Source organism: Microtus oregoni, unplaced genomic scaffold (assembly GCF_018167655.1).
Source record: "Microtus oregoni isolate MIOR12 unplaced genomic scaffold, Mior012 000006F_ref0000085, whole genome shotgun sequence".
In the NCBI taxonomy this organism is placed as follows: Eukaryota; Metazoa; Chordata; class Mammalia; order Rodentia; family Cricetidae; genus Microtus; species Microtus oregoni.
In genome coordinates this window covers 47437290-47458450 of record NW_024543065.1, presented here as the reverse complement: position 1 = coordinate 47458450, position 21161 = coordinate 47437290, and the positions used below count along the sequence as shown (strand labels likewise).

The following is a 21161-nucleotide window of genomic DNA, read 5'->3' as shown; positions in this document are numbered from 1 at the left end:
AAATTCTAATTTCTGCAAGTTACAGAATAGATTACATTGGCCCTTATCATCAACAATAAACTGGTACATGAGGCCAAAATACATACAGGACAAATAAGGAATTGTAGTGCCTGTTAGCATACCACAGTGCATGCTGACCTTCAAGCTCTCTGGCCAAGTGCCTGTTGGAGAGTCCACAGAGATATTCAGTGTCTTGGCTCCTTTCAGGTCTTCTTACTCTATCCTCTACCCCAAATTTCTCCAGGTTATACATTTCTTTCTCCAGATTCTGATTCCTATATATCTCTGTTATTCCCCAGACTCTCTTGGTCTTCTTGGTGACTCTTGGCTTTCTCTCGGTTGATCCTCGTTTCTTGCTCCCCAAATCATGGTCTGGCCAATTCTGCTTGTCATGTTTAGTCTATTCCTTTCTCTCTCTCTGTTCTAGACATTCCCAGATTCCTCTTTCTGTATTCTCCATTTTACCTATCAGGAAAATCTTCCCCTTAACCATAAAAAATTAAAAAAATGTATTAATTCTTCCATTTTCACATTCTGATTTAAATGTAAGTGTCTTTATGACATGCAAGTAGAAGGGTACTGTGTGAGAAGAGAATGTAATAATAGGAAGAAAAGTATGGGACTTGACAGTGGAGGAGCAATACTGGATAAATTACAATGTTGTGTTATATATATCAGAGTTTCATAATAAAGTCAGTAATTTTATATGCCCACTAAACAGTTTTATCAAAAAGAAGAAAAAGTGAAATTCAAATATGATATTCCAAGTAAATGTAAGTTTATAAAAGTCTTATACCATACGCTATTTGAATGAGTTTGAAAATTTCTATAAATACAATTTATTTATTCCTTTTGCCTAAAAGTCACAGAGTAAAAATACACTTTATTGTAGGTTTTCTATGTTTAAAATATTACAATGATTGTTTTGAAGCTAATTACATGAAGCACATTAGAGTTAGCTGACAATGTATAACAGACCAGTAATAAATGAAGAAAAACAGTTATTTGATGACTCAAGACACAAAGATTTTTGGCTGCATAGATGATTCAGAGGTTAAGAGCATTGTACTACCCTTGTATAGGATCTGATTTCAGTTGCTAGGTCACAAAGCAGGTGGCTAACAGCATCATGTAACTGCAATTCCATGAGAATCAATGCACTATTTTGGCCTCTGAAGCCATTACACACAGAAATGTGTAAATGGTGCGGGAGAATTGTCTGTATTCTGTCAGTCATGTTTTAAATAAACGCTGATTGGCCAGGCAGGGAGTATAGGTGTGAAAACAAGACAGGAAGTAGAGGTGATGCAATGAGAGCAGGAGAATTCTGGGAAGGAGGAAATTGATCCGTCCCACTCCTGCCCAGACCACGGAAGCAACAGGATGTGGTCTGCCCCACTGAAAAAGGTTGGCCCACATGGATAACATAGATCAGAATAATGGGGTTACATAAGCTACAAGAGCTATTAAGTAGCCTGACCTAATCGGCCAATCAGCTTTATAACGTATAGAGATCTCTGTGTGATTTTCATTGGGGCTTCCTGTCTGTGGGGTACCAGGAGGGACAAAAACCCCAACAAGTAGGCCTCGATCATGTTACATGTAAGCACACACACACGATAAAGCTAGCACTACTTTACTCTTACTACTATTATCAATGCTGCTACTAATAATTATTAAAGAACTACACAATTCAATTATAGGATTTATTTTTTGACCACACATAGTCATTCACAGTACAAATACATGATTTAAAAGTTTTAAGAATTTATTGCCATGGGAACAGTTCTGGTGGGAAACCAATCATTTTCTCCTGGAACACTTTATCAAAGGCTTCAGCTTGGGCTACAGTAAAGTGATTCTTCCAGTCTCCAGTCGTGCCTGGAAAATGTGAAGAAGACACAAAGATGGGTTAATGATGATCTTAACACTATCACCCCTTAACTTAAAATGCTTAACATATCTCTCAATCCTCTCTTCACATACTTGACAAGGAACAAACAGTATATAAAGTGAAACTACCAGTGACTCCCTATATAATTCTTCTTATGCCTTGCAATAATATGCAAACAGACTTCTACCTCCATGGAAATATTGACCCACCTTATTCTGTCCCATCCTGTCAACTACAAAATCTAACAGCGTCAATACTAGCTCAAACTCTAGATGGCCAGATTATTTCTGTTCCCCACTATACCTGATTGCCCTACACTGTTCATCCCAACAGAGTTTTTTATCTTAATTATCCAAGCTGATTTCAATTGTTATTTCTACATTTTAGTGTTTACTTAGAGAAGCTTTGAAAAGCATGCAAGCAACTTTTAAAACATTTTTTAAAATTAATTTTAATTATGTGTATAGGTACACATGAAAGCAGGTACCTTCAGAAGTTAGAGGCAGTGTATCTCTTGGAGCTGGAGATACACACAGTTGTGAACTACATGACAGTAAAGATGCAGCAGACCCAGAAACAGTCAGCAGTGAATGTCCCAGGACTCCTGTTTTCAGTCAGTATGGTGTTTGGTAATGTATGCATATCTACATTATTTCATCCTCTGTCCTTTTTACAATCTTTGGTTTTGATAACTGCATTATAAGATGTCTCTAGTTGTAATGTTAAATTGTCCAACTGTTCACAATGCATAGTGTGTACCTTCATACTGGAGTGCTCATATATTCCATATAAAAATGTCTTGTTCTTTTGTTTTCTTATTAATGCTACTGTAATCATTTCTTCCTTTCTTCCAAGCAGAACTCTGAATCCCCTATCCTTGTTGTATTTTATTTTATAGTTGTGATACTTTGACCTGCTCTACTCATTTCTATTTTGTATGTATGCACAAAATCTAATATATCTAAAATGTAAAATGATTCATAAATTGTAAAATCTTTCCTTTAATCAAGCACATCAGGCTAAGGGAGCATACTCAACATGGTTTTGTTGAAAGCATTCCTGAATGAGTGAAGAAGCTATTGGCTTTGTTTCATTTTGCTGACGCAGAAAAATTAGTCCTTGAGATTTTACCCAACATAATATAGATGAATTCTTGTGAAGCGAAAAAGATTGGCAATAAAGGTCAGCCTTTTCCTTATCATATTGCATTCTTTATTAAAGGTTTGTTTTTTAATTATGTATATATCATTCTGCCTGCATGTATCTGTGCAAGCCAGAAGAGGTCACCAGATGTTACTACTCATGGTTGCAAGCCACCATGTGATTGCTAGGAATTAAACTCAGGACCTCTAGAAGAACAGTCATTGTTCTTAACTTCTGAGTCATATCTCCAGAACATCACATTATTTTCTGGAAGAATCATGTAAGTTTTTAAGCCTCTTGTAGTATTTATTAAAGAATATATGAAGAATTCATAATTAAATGGTAATTATTGATATACCATATTAAAATAATATACCACTATTTGATATGGATATAATACTGCCATCTGTTATGATGGAAACTTATAAGTATCCTTTTCTACTCTTAGCTTGTTTGTTATCATCACTTTTAGAACAAGCTTTTGTCCTAAAAGTTCTTTTTCTTTGTTCTTGTAGGTCTTTTTCTGTCTCTGTCTAAGATTAATGTCTTAGACATTCGTACACAAACACACATATACACACATACAATCACACACACATATGTGTGTGTGTAAATGAATATAAATATATCCTATGAGACATATGATACAGGAGCCATACTATATTTTGGGAGAGAAAAAGCTAAAATCCTATTTTGGTCTCATGCTCCACCATTCTATGATGGAGAAAGCTTGAAGGTTAAGGCTGAAGAATCTAAATTATTGGTAGACGAAAATGAAATCCATTGTTCTCTGCTTCCTGCATCTATACCCTAGTTCTTTACTCATCTCCAGAGACCTGACATCTGACCCATTCCTTCTTCAACACTGACTCCCATCTCACCAATTATTTGCTAGAAAGGTGTAGGTGAGTTTCCAGGTGTTATTCACTCTGGCAAAGTTACTCCTTAATTTTAAAGCAATGAAACCATGCCCACAATCTCTTTCCAACATAGAGAGGTAACACAGACATAGAGAAGATGGATATTACTATTCCAAGAGAGATAATTCAGAACCAACTGAGTAGCCCTGAGTCTGAAACAATACAAATTTAAGTTGAATAAAACCATTATATTGTAGCAGTGGTGAATAATTTGCATTGTCTTTATGGGGTCTGGAGTCAGCCTGCTATGAGTCAGCAATCTTGACATATTCAACAGCTTTTCAAATCATTTTGAAGGAAGTGATTTCAGTGCTTATCATCCCAGATATATCTTTGTCCCATGAATTGAAATTTTCTTTAGAGTTGAGTTCTAAGATATAGGGAGCCTTACAGAGCCTCATTGCAACATGTCTGCACTTCATTTTATATTGAGGGTACTGGACATATGCAATGCCAAGATACTCTCCCACAACAAGTCAATTCTTTTTCAGAGTTCCTGAAAGCCACATCATCAACATGGAAAGATTCAAATTGTAAGGTCTGTATGAAACTATGTTGTAATGAACAATGACTTTTGAAACATTCCCAACTTTCTTATAGTCTCATTGAAACCACAAACTCTCCACATATTCTGATATATTTTGAAGTTAGATGTATTTTTCTTCACCTTTCCTCATGAGTTTCAAACCATTAGTAATCACATCTTCTCGGACAATACTAAAATTGGACATTTTATTTTCTTTCATGACTTGGAAGGAACTGTACTTGAGGACCAGATCCAGCTCATCTTTCTCTAATTTCTTTCCTAGGAAGTCACAGATCTTCTCTATAGTTCCTCTTGTGTCCTAAAATAGAAGAAACAAAAAAAGATGCCAATGAACAGAGAGATCTGAGAGAACAGATGCAGAGAAGTTAACTGTGGATGGACACTGAAAAGGGGGCATGGAGAAATAAATGACACCATGAAATGAAAAGCATTGAAAGATTTGAGGAAAGAAACAGGGCATTTACAGATGGCAGAAGTCACACACACAGTATTTTATAATGAGTTGGGCTGGCAATTTGTCTGATGTCTGGACCTAAAAGACAGAGACTGATTTCTTTTCGGGAGGAGAGGATACTAGAGACAGGATCTCACATACCAAGGCTGTTCTTAAACTTACTTTGTAGTAGATGAAGACCTGGAACAAGTGGTCCTCCGGTTTCTAATTCTGTAAAGTTGTGTTCACAGATGCATGCCAACACGCCCACTAAATGCACTGGGATATTTTTTTTCCTTTAGATAGGGTCTCACTATGCAGCCTTGTTTGGTGGGATGGGACTTGATATGGAGACTGGACTGACCTCAAGCTCAAATAGTTAATCCACCACCTGAATTTGCTTTCTAAGTGCTGGCATTTAAGGTGTTCACCACCATACCCCACTTGCCTGAGCATGTAAAGAGACTTAAAGAGATACTTTCAGATAGTGATACATGGGAATGAAGGCAGTGTGCACAAAGATTTTGAGAGAAGTTAATGATTACACCATGTAATATTGTTTCCTATGGGCAACTAAAATAATATGGTTTTGTAGCACTTTCATAAGAATGATGTCAATATTCATTACTTATGGGTATTTCAGGGAGCTTTTATTCTGTTTTGAGTTAGGTTATCATGCTATAACTCATATATCCATCATATACATAATCTTCTTCCTCCAGATACCCATAAACTGGAATCACAAATTCACCTTTCACAATAGCCAGTAATCGCATAAAGTGTCCTGTGGGTAACTCTAACTAAGGATGTGAAAGATCTATTTGACAAGAACTTTAAGGCTTTGAAGTAAGAAATTGAAGAGGACACCAGAAAATGGAAAGATCTCCCATGCTCTTGGATGGTTAGGATCAACATAGTAAAAATGGCAATTCTACCAAAGGCAATCTATAAATTCAACACAATCCCCATCAAAATCCAAACAAAATTCTTCACAGACCTTGAGAGAACAATAATCAACTTTATATGGAAACACAAAGAACCCAGGATAGCCAAAAGAATCCTATACAATACGGGAGCTTCTGGAGGCATTACCATCACTGACTTCAAACTCTATTACAGAGCTACAGTATTGAAAACAGCTTGGTAATGGCATAAAAATAGAGATGTTGACCAATGGAATCAAATCGAAGACCTGGCCATCAACCGACAAACCTATGAACACCTGATTTTCCACATAGGAGCTAAAATTATACAATGGAAGAAAAAAAAAACCATCTTCAACTGTTAGGAGCCATTTCCCCAAAAAGTATAGTAGGGACTATTGTCCTAAGAATGTTTGTGGGGTGTCCTACACCCAACTATCTTGAGAGCTATCTGCTAGCGAACCCGCCCCACATCCCAACTATCTAGAGAATTGTTTGTGGTTGGAATCACAAAAGGAATGATTCTGCTTGCATAGAGAACACTAGGTGTGTCAACTCATGACCATTGCTGTCCCAGCAAGATTCCTTCCTCCCCTTACCATGTCCCTGCCCCCATCACAAGCCAATTCCTCATCCAAGGACTATGTAAACCACAACCATTTCACCAATAAAGTGAGACCTTGACAAATCAAGAACAGAAACTTGTCTGGCTCTTGCTTGGTCTCCATTTCTCCCTCCTGCCCATGTCTTTTTCAGAAAGAGCCTCTTCGGGACCCTGGAATAACTGACCCACTGGGCAGGTTTACATTCAACAAATGGTGCTGGCATAATTGGATGTCAATTTGTAGAAGAATGTAAATAGATCCATATCTATCACCATGCACAAAACTCAAGTCCAAATGGATCAAAGACCTCAATATAAATCTGACCACACTGAATCTGATAGAAGAGGAAGTGGGAAGTAGATTGCAACACTTGAGCACAGGATACCACTTCCTACATATAAACCCAGTAGCACAGACAATAAAAGCAACATTGAATAAATGCTAGCTCCTAAAACTGAGAAGCTTCTGGAAAGCAAAGGACACTATTATTAAGACAAAAAGGAAACCTACTGAATGGGAGAAGATCTTCACCAACCCTGCATCAGACAAAGGTCTGATCTCCAAAATGTATAAAGAACTCAAGAAACTAGACTTAAAATTCTATTCAACCAAATTAAAAATCGGGTACTCAACTGAACAGAGAATTCTCAACAGAAGAAGTTCAAATGACCAAAATATACTTAAAGTCATGTTCAACTTCCTTAGAAATTAGGGAAATCCAAATCAAAACAACCTTGAGATACCATCTTACACCTGTCAGAATGGCTAAAATCAAAAAACACCAATGATAGCCTATGCTGGTGAGGATGTGGAGTATGGGGAACACTCATACATTGCTGGTGGGATTGTAAACTTGTGCAACCACTTTGGAAATCAGTGTGGTGGTCTCTCAGAAAACTGGGAGTCAACCTACCTCAGGATCCAGCAATTCCACTCTTGGGAATATACTCACAGAGATCTGTTTGTCTCTGCTTTCTAGGCACTGGGATTAAAGGCATGTGCTACCACACCTTGAAGTCACAGAGGTCAATCTCCCTCTGCCTCCCAAGTGTTGGGATTAAAGGTGTGTACTACCACCCCCAACTACTCTCTTTCTTCCTTATTTTTGTTTTTTACTTTAAGAATTTTAACTTTTAGTCTGCATATATTTTAACACTGTAAAACATTTAAAATTTTTTCTTTGTCTTTGAATCTCTCTTTACTGTGTATCTCTCTTTTTCTGACCACATGAGTCTTTAAATTACTGAGCAATATGGGTAGGATTAAAGCCGTGGCTTTGGCAGGTAGATCCAGTCCATTCCTTTGCTTTCCAGCCTCATGGCAGATATACAGGCTTCAGGCATGTTTATAACCACAACTCTATGGCGTTTCAAGGTCCCTGCCAGCCAGCGAGCTACAACAGACAACACTCAAGTCCTCTCTCGGTTGCCGGCCCTCCTGCCTCAAACAGTCAGAGTTTGCCCTGGCAGGATGGCCCAGAAAGCTGGCATTTTAAAACAACACAGGTTTTTTTCCTGCTGCTGAGTCAGGAAAATTTCAAAATGGAGGATGTACCATTTTGTGCTAGCTCTGGGGCCGCCAGGTAGGAGCGGCACTCAGCACTTTAATTCTGAGACTGAGTGTGCAGCACAGAAATTCTTTTCATCCAACTTACATGCAAATCTGACATGCAGAGCACGGCGCAGTCTGAAAACATGTCTCTGTCAGGAACCCGCCATGCTCCCCCGCCTGCCTAAGCCTGATTCGGCCTTCTGCCCAGGTGCAGGCAAGGAGCACTGAGCCATCAGCACATCTCAGAGCACTCTCCTTCCCATCCCAAGTGGGAATACAAACATCCAGTCCCATAAAATCCATTGAAATGCTTTAAAGCCAGGGTTCACGCTGGCAGCACAGACCCAAGAAGCTGCGCTTTAAAATGACATAGCGTTTTTTTCTGCTGCTGTTGCCGAATCAGGAAATCTCTCTACAGCAAGCCACCAACAAACAGCAAAAATCTGTGTTAAACTCTTTCTCCCTTATTTTTAAGCCTTCTCAGGTTTTTTAAGTGGATTTAGTCCATCACGTCGGGCACCATTTTGTACTGGGATCTGTGGGCCTGTTTTTCATCCCACCCGGCTCCCACATGGCTAGCTTTATACCAGAAATAACAACACACAAACTGTATTCATTTAAACGCTGCTTGGCCCTTTAGCTCTAGCCCTTACTGGCTAATTCTGATATCCTGATCAACCCATCTCTAATAATCTGTGAGCACCGGTCTTACCAGGAAGATTCTAGTATACGTCCATGCTGGGTCGGAGCTTCATCGCGTCTGTCTGCCTGGGAGTGGGGCATGGCGTCTCTGCTCCAGAGAGCAGAGCTGTCAGTCTGAGCTCACTTCCTCTTCCTCCCAGCAATCTGTTCTGTTTACTCCACCCACCTATGTTCTAAGCTATGAGCCCAAGCCGTTTGTTTATTACTTAACCAATGAAATCATCAGATTGATATATGACACTCCCACATCACTACACCGCTTGGCCCATTTCTATCTAGCCTCTTCTCGGCTAACTCTCGCACCTGGACTAGCCCATTTCTAGTGTAGCCCACGAGGTGGCTTACCAAGGAGATTCTAGCCTACGTCCATCCTGGGTCGGAGCTTCATCACGTGTGTCTGCCCGGGAGCGGGCAGCATGGCGTCTCTCTGAGGAGTCTGCCCCCGAGAGGAGAGCTGTCAAGTCTCTGAGCTCACTTCCTCTTCCTCCCAGCATTCTGTTCTGTTTACTCCACCCACCTATGTTCTAAGCTATGAGCCCAAGCAGTTTGTTTATTACTTAGCCAATGAAATCAACAGATTGATATATGACACTCCCACATCACTTTTGTCTAAATAAGACAGAACTAAACCAAATACAACTATAAACAATAATAACAAATGATAAATACAACGAACAATATTGAGAACAAAAGTTTTGCTAGACATTCTATCACAAGGAGTCTGAATAATGTAGAGAGTAACTACAATTTAATAATCTTCAACTCCGTCAAAGATCTGAGAAGGGAATAAATATTACTTAACAAATGAGAGATATCCAAAATGTGCAACAAATGACAGAAACAACTGACTACCTGGGTAATCACTCAAAGTCTCGTTTGCAATGTTGAGTCAACCAACTTTGGCTAAGGCCTAACATAACTGACATACCATTATCAAATGCAAGGAACTTTCTTAGAATTATCCTACCCTGTCTTGGCAAGATAAGACAATCCTGTTTCATATCTTAGTCAGTAGTTGAGGTATGGGCTTTTCTTAACCCAAAGGCCAGTTCTGCCAAGAAGACAAACTCCCAGTGGAGTGTCTTTGGTGCTCAATGTTCTCTCGGGAGTAGAGTGGCATTGCCAGGAGTAATTGTGTCTCGTTGGCACAGAATTCTAGGTTAGATTAAAGGCCATTTTCTACAGCTCTTCGAAGAGGCTGAAGATTATATTATCTATACTAAATATAATCTCTATGAATCTAAAAGACCTGATTAACCTAAAAATAAATATGACAAACATATAATTCTCAATACCTATCTAATTTGAAAACTAAGAGAATAAACAACTATGCAATATATGAAGACAATGATCTTCATCTGTAAACAAAGTCATTACATATCAAATGTAAACAATGTTATTACATAAATAGTATCAGAGGTAGAAATGTACATTGTCATATGGTAGATGTATCAATACAAGCATACTCTTATACAAAAATAGAGGTAGGAACACTCACATTCAATATTCAATATATCAATATACAAGAAACAGTACCAATATAATTTTCTAAAAACAGTAAGTCACAAATACCAATCATCACATCAAACCAGTTAATCCCCTCTTTTTTTTGAATATACCCCTAATTCCATAAAATATCTCCCCACCCCTCAACCCTAAACCAACCACTAAAAGATTTCCCTAACCCTATGGGCAAACTCTGTTGGGAGAGGGGACATTGTCCTCTTAGATTGCTTCTAGCTGACATGGGGGCGATGTTCTTCTTAGGGGCCCCTGTGAAAGTAAATGATGGTAAAATTCCCAAATTAACCTTTGACCTAAGAAAATTATAACTAGTCTCTGAGTGTTTTGAGAAGGTCCGGCCAGAGTGTTTAAACAGAAAAAGGGGAAATGATGGAGGAAGGTTATTGGTTAAGTAATAAAGAAACTGCTTGGCTTCATAGGTTAAAACATAGGTGGGAGGAATAAACAGAACAGAATGCTGGGAAGAAGAGGAAGTGAGCTCAGAGACGCCATGCTCCCCTCTCCCGGGCAGACGCAGGGATAGCTCTGCTTTCTGAGGCAGACACATGAAGTTCAGACCCAGGATGGACCCAGGATAGACGTAGGCTAGAATCTTCCTGGTAAGCGCACCTAGCGGTGCTACACAGATGATAAGAAATGGGCTAAATTAATATGTGAGAATTAGCCTAAAAGAGGCTAGATAGAAATGGGCCAAGCAGTGTTTAAATGAATACAGTTTGTGTGTTATTTCAGGCATAAGCTAGCAGGTGGCTGGGGTGCTGGGGACGCAGCCCCGCCACTCATATTACAACACCAGGTATTCAAGGAGATGTCCCCATTTAGGTCCTTGGACAGCAGAGGAGAGGGTGCCCATAGGCACACTGTTGAATATTTTGCATATCACCATAGAACCTTCATCTGGTGACGGATGTCGATAGAGACAGAGAACCACATTGGAGCACTGGACTGAGCTCCCAAGGTCTAGAAGAAATATAGAAGAAGCAAGAACATGAGCAAGGAAGTGAGGACCATGAGGGGTGTGTCCACCCATGGAGACTGTAGGACTAATCTAATGGGAGCTCACTTAGGCCAGCTGGACCCGGACTGAATGAACATGTGATCATACTGGACTCTCTAAATGTGGCTGACAATGAGGGATGACTGAGAAGTCAAAGATAATGGCACTGGGTTTTGATTCTCCTGGCTTTTTGGGAGCTTAGACTGTTTGGCACATCTTCGTAGACCTGGATGGAGGGGAGAGGGCCTTGGACTTCCAAAAGGATAGGGTTCCATGAATTCTCTTAGGACTGGAGAGGGAGGAGGAGAAAGGAAGTGGGAGGGAAATGGGAGGAGGTGGAAAATTTTAATAAATAAATTAAAAAAATCAGGAAATACAGGTTGCAAATCAGAAAAAAAAAAGTAAGTTAGAAGAAAGCCTTTATAATTCTGCCCAAAAGGCAGAGTTATATGCTATTCTCATGGTACTAAAGGATTTTAAAGAACCTCTTAATATAGTTACTGATTTGCAGTATGCAGAAAGAATTGTCTTGCATATTGAAACCACTGAACTTATACCTTATAACTGGCTTTATTATTCATTCAGGTACGAGACATAATCAGGAATAGGCTTTGTAACGGTGTAAATGAATGCAGACAGAGTGTAAAAATATATATATAGCTTTAATGTAGAAATAGACTTACAGAACCACCGTTCCCACGGAGACCAGGAAAGGAGAAGCAAGCGCTCGGAGCTTGCTCGCCAAATTTATAGGCAGACATTAGCCCGAGGCGAACACGCCCCCTAAGGGGCGGGACTTATCCCTACATCTCCCCTTTTTGTCTAAATAAGACAGAACTAAACCAAATACAACTACATACAATAACAACAAATAATAAATATAACAAACAATATTGAGAACAAAAGCTTTGCTAAACATTCTATCTCAAGGAGTCCAAATAATGTAAAGAGTAACTACAATTATATAATCTTCAACTCAGTCAAAGATCTGAGAAGGGAATAAACACTACTCAACAAACGAGATATATCCAAAATTTGCAACAATTGACAGAGACAACTGACTACCTGGGCAATCACCCAAAGTCTCGTTTGCAATGTTGAGTCAACCAATTTTGGCTAAGGCCTAACATAACTGACATACCATTATTAAAGGCAAGGAACTTTTCAAAACTATCTTACCCTGTCTTGGCAGGATATGACAGTCCTGTTTTATCCATTGATGCACGCTCTGTATCTGTGTCAGTGGTTGAGATATGGGCATTTCTTTGCCCAAAGGCCAGTTCTGCCAAAATAGAAAGGCTCCAGGTGGAGTGTTTTTGGTGCTCAACATTTTCTCGGGAATAGAGCGGTGTTGCCAGGAGAAATTGTGTCTCACTATCACGAAACTCTGAGTTAGATTAAAGGCCATTTTCTACAGCTCTTTGAAGAGGTTGAAGATTATCTATCTATACTGAGTATAATCTCTATATATCTAAAGAACCTGATTAGTCTAATTATAAATGACAAACTTAGATGACAATTAGTCTATATAATTCTCAATATCTATCTAACTTAAAGCATAAGACAATAAACGACTGTGAAACAAATGAGGACAATGACCTCCAAATATAAACAGTTTACAAATATACATTGCAGTAGGTAAATATATATCAATACACAAATATTATATAACTATCTTAATCAGAGGTAGAAATGTACACTGCAATATGGTAAATATATACAATATATATATATATATCAATACAATATATGTCAATACATAAAAATGTTTTAAACAGAGGTAGAAACATGCATGCGTACAATAGTCAATCTATACCAATATATTTGTCTATTATCCCATCATCCCTCTTTTTTTTTTCAAAATGATCCCTGAGCTTATAAAATTCCTCCCCCAACCCTCAATCATATACTAATTATAATCAACCCCTAAATGATGTCCCTAAACCCAAGGGCAAACTTTACTGGGAGAGGGGACGTCATTCTCTAGAATTACTTCCAGCTGTCATAGGGGCAACGTTCTTTCTGGGGGATCCTGTGAAAGTAAAATGATGGTTAAATTTCAAGATAATGTCTTTTAAAATTGCAAATAGTCTCTGAGTATTTTCGTGCAGGTCTGGCCAAAATGTTGTATAAGATGTGCACCATTTCAGCTAACCAAGTTGGAACTGTCTTGTGCAGCTGGTACCAAAAGCAGGTCTTGTAGTAGCGCTATCAGTATCATGACGTCATATCAACCAGGTGGAGTTGTTGTTATGGGGCCCCATCTTCTTCCTGGAAACTTCAAATGTCACTTCAGGAAAAACTCATTGTTCATTATGAAAAACTTAAACATTAATCATATAGACATATATATATATATATATTCAATGAAAGACATGATAGATATATTCAATGAAAAGTATGATAGATATGAAGAGAAGCAAAGATGTTTTCTAAACTCATATTTCTTTCTGTCCCATATCATGGCTCTTGACATGAGACGGAAACTCCAGAAACTCTGGGTTTTTCTCTTACTAACAGGCTTGGAATTGGAGAGGGACTGAGCCAGAGTCCAACTTCAAAACCAGCTTTATAAATTTAGAAATATGGTTTAATATTACTTACACAACCCATTCAGTTGTCTTGATATTTCCTATTGGGCAGGTATTTTTCCATCTGTCAGTATCCAAACATCCAGGGTCCCTTGAATTTCTCAAAGATGAGTGTTTTTCTGTGGAGATAAGAACAGAACCCTGCCCCCATTCTATATGTTTTTCTTACCACCTGTATGAATATCATCGTTGTGGATGAGTTGTCATTTCTCCTTTCCAAGAGGTTTCTCCTCTTCAAATCGAAACTTTATTAATTTTGATGGTATCCACAATTTTTCTTCTCCTGTGGAAACAAGAGCAAAACCCCTTCCCCAACGTAGCACATCTCCTGGCTTCCACTGAGAGGTCAGCACATCTTTGAAATAAATCGGTTGATTTAGTTCAGCAGACTTTTCCATTATCCAATGTCTTTCTGCTGCTGTCGTTCCTTTCTCATTAGCGTTAAGAAAATTCAAGGTTAATAAAGCATTATGTAATCTATTTCTGGGGGTATTTTCAGTCCCTTTCTGTTTGTTCAGCATATCCTTTATAGTACGATTTGATCTTTCTATAACTGCCTGACCTGTAGGATTATTTGGTATACCTGTAATGTGTTTTATATTATAATAATCAAAAAAGCGTTTCATTTTCTTAGATACATATGCTGGACCATTATCTGTCTTTATTTGCGCAGGTATACCCATGATGGCCATAACTTCCAATAAATGTGTGATTACTGAATCAGCCTTTTCTGAGCTCAGGGCAGTAGCCCATTGAAAACCTGAATACGTGTCTATGGTGTGGTGTACATATTTTAATTTGCCAAATTCTGCAAAGTGGAACACATCCATCTGCCAGATTTCATTCCTTTGGGTGCCCTTTGGATTAGCCCCTGCAGGCAGTGGCGTTTGGTTATAGAAAGAGCAAGTAGGGCATTTCTTTACAATCTCCTTAGCTTGTTGCCATGTAATTGAAAACTCTTTCTTCAAACCTTTGCTATTAACATGATGTTTTTTATGAAATTCAGAGGCTTGTAGCACACTACCAATCAATAATTGATCAATTTCTGCATTACCTTCTGCTAGAGGACCTGGCAGACCCGTATGGGATCGGATGTGTGTTATGTACATAGGGCAAAGCCTGTTCCTGATCAAATCTTGAACCTGGAGGAACAATGAGGTTAGTTCAGTATCATCAGGTATAAATTCAGCAGTTTCAATATGTAAAATAACTCTTTCTGCGTATTGTGAATCTGTAACTATATTAATAGGTTCTTTAAAATCCCTTAGCACCATAAGAATGGCATATAATTCTGCCTTCTGGACAGAAGTATATGGACTTTGTTCCACCTTATCCAAGTCTTCTGATTTGTAACCTGCCTTCCCTGATTTATTGGCATCAGTATAGAATGTACGGGCTCCAGTTATTGGAGCATCACGGACGATTCGAGGAAGAATCCAAGAAGTTCTCTTTATGAAGTTAAGCCACTTGCTTTTTGGATAGTTGTTATTAATGTCTCCCAAAAAATTAGCACAAGCTCTTTGCCATGGTTCATTATCTTCCCATAATTTCTTTAGTTCATCAGCAGTGAAAGGCACTATAATTTCTGCTGGGTCTATGCCTGCTAGTTGACGAAGTCTCAGCTTGCCTTTTATAATTAACGCAGAGACATTTTCTACATAAGTTTTCAGTTTCTTACTTGGTTTATGTGGTAAAAAGATCCATTCCAAAATAATATCATCTCTCTGCATTAAAATTCCTGTAGGAGAAATTTTTGATGGTAATATGACGAGAATACAATCAAGGTCTGGATTCACCCTGTCCACATGTGCCTGTTGTAATTTTTCCTCAATCATTGTCAGTTCCTTTTCTGCTTCAGCTGTTAATTCTCTGGGACTGTTTAAATCTTTATCACCATCCAAGGTTTTGTTCAAATGAATTATTAAATCAGGTGTTATTCCAATAGCTGGTCGTAGACTGGAAATGTCTCCTAACAGTCTTTGAAAGTCATTAAGAGTCCGTAGGCGATCTCTCCTAATTTGTGCTTTTTGTGTCTTAATTTTTTGCAAACCTATTCTATAACCTAAATAATTAACAGAATCTCCCTTCTGAATCTTTTCAGGAGCTATTTGCAATCCCCATTTAGGTAAAAGTATCTTTATTTCTTCAAACAGTCTGTTCAAGGTATCCATGTTTGAATCGGATAACAAGATGTCGTCCATGTAATGGTATACTATAGATTTGGGAAATTTCTTGCGTATTATTTGCAATGGTTGGTTCACAAAATATTGGCACAGGGAGGGGCTATTTAACATACCCTGGGGGAGAACGGTCCAGTGGAACCTCCTCGAAGGTTGAGAATTGTTATAACTAGGCACTGTGAAGGCAAGTTTTTCTCTATCTTCTTTTTGCAAAGGTATAGTGAAAAAACAATCCTTTAAATCAATAACTATGAGAGGCCATCCTTTTGGTAATAAAGAGGGCAAATGAATTCCAGATTGCAGAGGGCCCATAGGTTGAATAACCTTGTTGATGGCCCTGAGATCTGTCACCATTCTCCATTTACCTGATTTTTTCTTAACCACAAATACAGGAGAATTCCAAGGGCTGGTAGATTCTTCTATATGTCCAGCATCTAATTGTTCTTGTACCAGCTGTTCTAAAGCCTGTAACTTTTCCTCAGCTAAAGGCCATTGCTTTGTCCATATTGGTTTCTCAGTCAACCATTTTAGAGGCAAGGCTGTTGGTATCTCTGAAGGGACATCAATTGCTTGTTCTTTTACAGCCCGAATGGCCGGTTTTCTCAGTTTGTAATATCTTTTAATATTATTCTCAGAAATATAGGCTCTAGATTTAGCAGGAATGTTAATTTCAGTATTCCATTGTTGTAATAGGTCACGACCCCATAAATTCATTGCAATATTGGCTACATATGGCTTTAATTTTCCTATTTGTCCCTCTGGCCCTATACATTCAACCCATCTCGTGCTCTGCCTTACTCAAGATAGGGTTCCAATTCCCAGGAGCTGAACATTTACATTTTGAAGAGGCCAATACGGATGCCAAGATTCTGGGGTAATGATACTTACATCAGCACCTGTGTCCAGCAGGCCAGTAATAAAAATGCCATTTACACACACTCTCAGTTTCGGTCTTTGATCATTTATAGAAGTTTGCCAAAACACACGTAACTTATCTTTCTGATCATTATTGCTTGTAACAGTAGGCATGGGGCTTCCTAATTGTCCTGATGAGGCACGTTCTCTGCAGAAACTGGATATGACTGAACCATGTTTGCCATGGGGGCCTGTGAGGCCCCCCCCTCACGTTTCCCGGCTGTATCAGGTTGCCTTGTCTATCTCTTGTAGACCTGCATTCATTCGTCCAATGTCTGCCCTTTCCACATCTTCTACATAAACCTGAAGGCTGAGTCCTCCTATTTCTGTTATTTCTAGAAGATGCATTATTATTATTATTTCTGAAAGATGCATTATTATTATTATTATTATTATTTCTGAAAATCCGTTGTCTACAATTCCTTTTAATATGACCCATTTTTCCACAATTAAAACATTTGGTATTCTGGTGTCTCCTTTTACCATTGGAAATTGCTTCTTCTACCCATGCTTCAGTGCCATAATCAAATGTATCAACATTGAGTGTATGCAAGACCCATTCTTCCAACGGTGCTGATCTGAGCTTTAAAGGCCCCAAAATCCTTTTGCATTCCACATTTGCATTTTCATAAGCCAAAGACTCAATCATTATACGTCTTGCTTCTGGGTCAGATATTCCTATTTGTACAGCCTTAGTTAATCTTTGTAAAAAGTCACTAAAGGGTTCTCTCTGACCCTGTTTAACTCTGACAAATGATTCCATTCTCTGTCCTGGGTCTTGTACCCTGTCCCAAGCCCTTAAGGCTGCTGTAGTACACATGGAGAGTGTGTTTTCATCCAAATTAGCTTGTTCCTGAGGATCAGAAAAGAGCCCTTCACCTAGAATTTGATCTAGGGAAATGTCAATTCCCTTCGCTTTTTCCTGCTGTTCTAAGAGTCTAGCCTCTTGCCTGAATAAGCATTTCCATTTCAATTGCGGTCCACTCTCCAGTACCGCAGAGCTCAGCTGGAGCCAGTCTGAGGGGGTTGCTCTGCTTGTCATGGCCCAAGATCTTAGCATCTCTTTAACAAAAGAGGCTTGCATCCCAAAAGTCATGACAGCCTGTTTTATTTCCTTGAGATCATTCATACGCACAGGCTCCCATGTATCCTCCTTGATGACCCTAGGGTTTTTGGAACCAATCACCTTCTCTGTTGTTATTACTGGAAAGGCAGGTAGAGCTGTAGGTAGAGCTTTGTGGAAATTGTCCCGGAGAGACTTACCCACAGATGTAGTTAAAATTTGCCTTTCTACCCTTTGCTCTTCCTCATCAGAATTTAGAAATTCCTCAATCTTTTCAATTCTATTCACCATTGCGTTCTGCAATGTCTGAATCTCCTGTCCAGAATTATGTTCCAAAGCCTTCATTGAGGATTCTAAAATATGAAGTTTGTCCGTTAGAGATTACATCTCATCTTTGGACATAATTTTTATGGCATAAACCGTGCCTTCTTGTATTGACAATCTTTCCGTCAAGCTTTCATAAGCTTTAGACAAAATCCGATTGTCACATTCAGCAGTTTTGATTCTCTCAGTTAATGTTTCATTTCCTACAGAAAGGGACTGAATCTTATGGTCCAGATCAGCTGTTCCCTCTTCCATAGTAATGAATTTCTCCTTAACATCAGCCTGAAGAACTTCAACCTGATTCTTGAGAAGATTGTTATCAGCCTGGAGAACTTCAAACTGATTCTCGAAAAGATTGTTATCAGTCTGGAGAACTTCAACCTGATTCTTGAGAAGATTGTTATCAGCCTGGAGAACTTCAAACTGATTCTTGAGAAGATTGTTATCAGCCTGGAGAACTTCAAACTGATTCTTGAGAAGATTGTTGTCATTCTCAATTGTTTTTAAGCGTTCAATCTCTACCTTAAGAATCCTGGATTCGTCTCGTAAAGACTTTATCATATTTCTATTATCAAACCATTTGGTGCCAATGAAAACTACGAATCCCAGAAGGATCCATATATGTGGGGTGATAGACACCTCTTGTAAAATCTCCCACATGGTACAATTAAAAAAATCATTAAATTCTTGAACAGTAATGTGTTCAGACATTTTATTTATAAAAGAAAATTTTTTTACCTGCAAAGATCGGTTCCTGCCAGTGGTGGTCTCTGTGTTTTTGGAGCCTGTCCTAGAACTAGCTCTTGTAGACCAGGCTGGCCTTGAACTCACAGATATCCACCTGTCTCTGCCTCCCAAGTGCTGGGATTGAAGGCGTGCACTACCAAGGCCTGGCAGGCCTCAAACTCACAGAGATCTGCCTGCCTCTGCTTCCCAAGTGCTGGGATTAAAGGCGTGCTCTACCACTGCCTGGCCGGCCTCAAACTTGTGATCCTCCTGCCTCTGCCTCCTTCAGCAAATCCTACCGGCGTGGGCCACCACAACCGGCCAAGTCACTTTGTAACAGACCAAATCTGACGCTGTGGCAGCTTTTGTTGCAAAACCGCAAGTACTTGAGCTTCTGCTAATTCAGGCAGTGGGGTTCCGCTGCAAAACTTAGCCAAGGCAGGCAGAATGGGCCTGTGTCGCCCAGTGTGTCTCGGACTCGGCACTGGGGCCGGAGTCACGAACTGAAAAACAGCACCGGGGAGGGTGCTGTGTTAGCTAGCGGGCTACCCTCTTGAGTCGGGGGCAAAATAGCCCGACATTGGACGCCAAAATGTAACGGCGTAAATGAATGCAGACAGAGTGTAAAAATATATATATAGCTTTAATGTAGAAATAGACTTACAGAACCACCGTTCCCGTGGAGACCAGGAAAGCAGAAGCAAGCGCTCGGAGCTTGCTCGCCAAATTTATAGGCAGACATTAGCCCGAGGCGAACACGCCCCCTAAGGGGCGGGACTTATCCCTACAAGGCTTTGTCCCATATACATCACACACATCTGATCTCATAAGAGTCTGCCAGGTCCTCTAGCACAAGGTAATAAAGCAGACATTGACTGATTATTGGCTAGAAGTGTGCTGTGTGCCTCAGAGTTTCACAAGCAACATTATGTTAATAGCAAAGATTTAAAGAAAGTTTTCTATTACATGTCAACAAGCTACAGAGATTATAAAGACATGTCCTAATTTCTTTTTCTATGACCAAATACCATTACCTGCAGGGAGTAACACAAAGGGTGCTCAAAGGAATGAGATCTGGCACATGGATATGTTCCACTTTACAGAATTTGGAAAATAAAAATATGTACACCACACCATTGACACTTATCCAGGTTTTCTATTGGCAACTGCCTTTAGCTCAGGAAAGGCTTCTTTAGTAATCACACATTTGTTAGAAGTTATGGCTATCATTACTATACATGTACAAATAAAGACAGATAATGACTCAGGATATGTCTCTAAGGAATGAAATAGTTTTTTGCTTATTATAATATAAAGTATATTACAGGTATATCAAACAATCTTACAGGTCAATTAGTTATAGAAAGATCAAAGTGAATGATGTAGGAAAACTGAAATGGAAGCAAGGAAGAAAACACAAACTGAGGACCAGCTGGATATGGAAAATCTATGTCAATGAGCAGAGCCTACAAACAAGCATAATCAATAGAATACAAGAAATAGAAGAAAGAATTTCAGATTCTGAGGACACCATAGAGAAAATAAATGCACTGACCAAAGAAAACTGCAAAGCCAACAAATTCTCATCACAAAACATTCAGGAAATATGGGACACAATAAAAAGATCAAGCCTAAGAATAATAGGAATAGAAGAAGGAAAAGAGTCACAGCTCAAAGGCTCAGAAAATATTTTTAACAAAATTATGGAAGAAAACTTTCCCAACATAAAGAAAGATATTCCTTTGAATATTCAAGAAGCATACAGAGCCGGGCGGTGGTGGCGCACACCTTTAATCCCAGCACTTGGGAGGCAGAGGCAGGCGGATATCTGTGAGTTCAAGACCAGCCTGGTCTACCAGAGCTAGTTCCAGGACAGGCTCCAAAACCACAGAGAAACCGTCTCGAAAAACAAAACAAAAAAAAAAAGAAGCATACAGAACACCAAACAGGCTGGATCAAAAAAAAAAAAAAAACATCCCCTCGTCATATAATAATCAAAACACAAAATATAAAGTTTAAGGAAAGAATATTAAGAGCTGCAAAGGAAAAAGGCCAAGTAACTTATAAAGGTAAACCGATCAGACTTACACCTGACTTCTCTATGGAAACCATGAAAACCAGAA

General features: G+C 39.0%; 1 protein-coding gene across 1 annotated transcript in view; it reads right to left on the bottom strand.

The window, feature by feature from the left end:
- Window positions 1-1692: 1692 nt before the first annotated feature.
- The window catches only part of LOC121449499 (sulfotransferase 2A1-like), a 40774-nt gene continuing 21305 nt past the window's right edge, over window positions 1693-21161 (bottom strand). The window contains exons 5-6 of the mRNA XM_041653965.1: window positions 4625-4802; window positions 1693-1881 (exon numbers count right to left, since the gene is read on the bottom strand). Of these exons, the coding sequence (XP_041509899.1) occupies window positions 1769-1881; window positions 4625-4802 (291 nt within the window). The 3' untranslated portion in view covers window positions 1693-1768. The remainder of the gene's footprint in view (window positions 1882-4624; window positions 4803-21161) is intronic.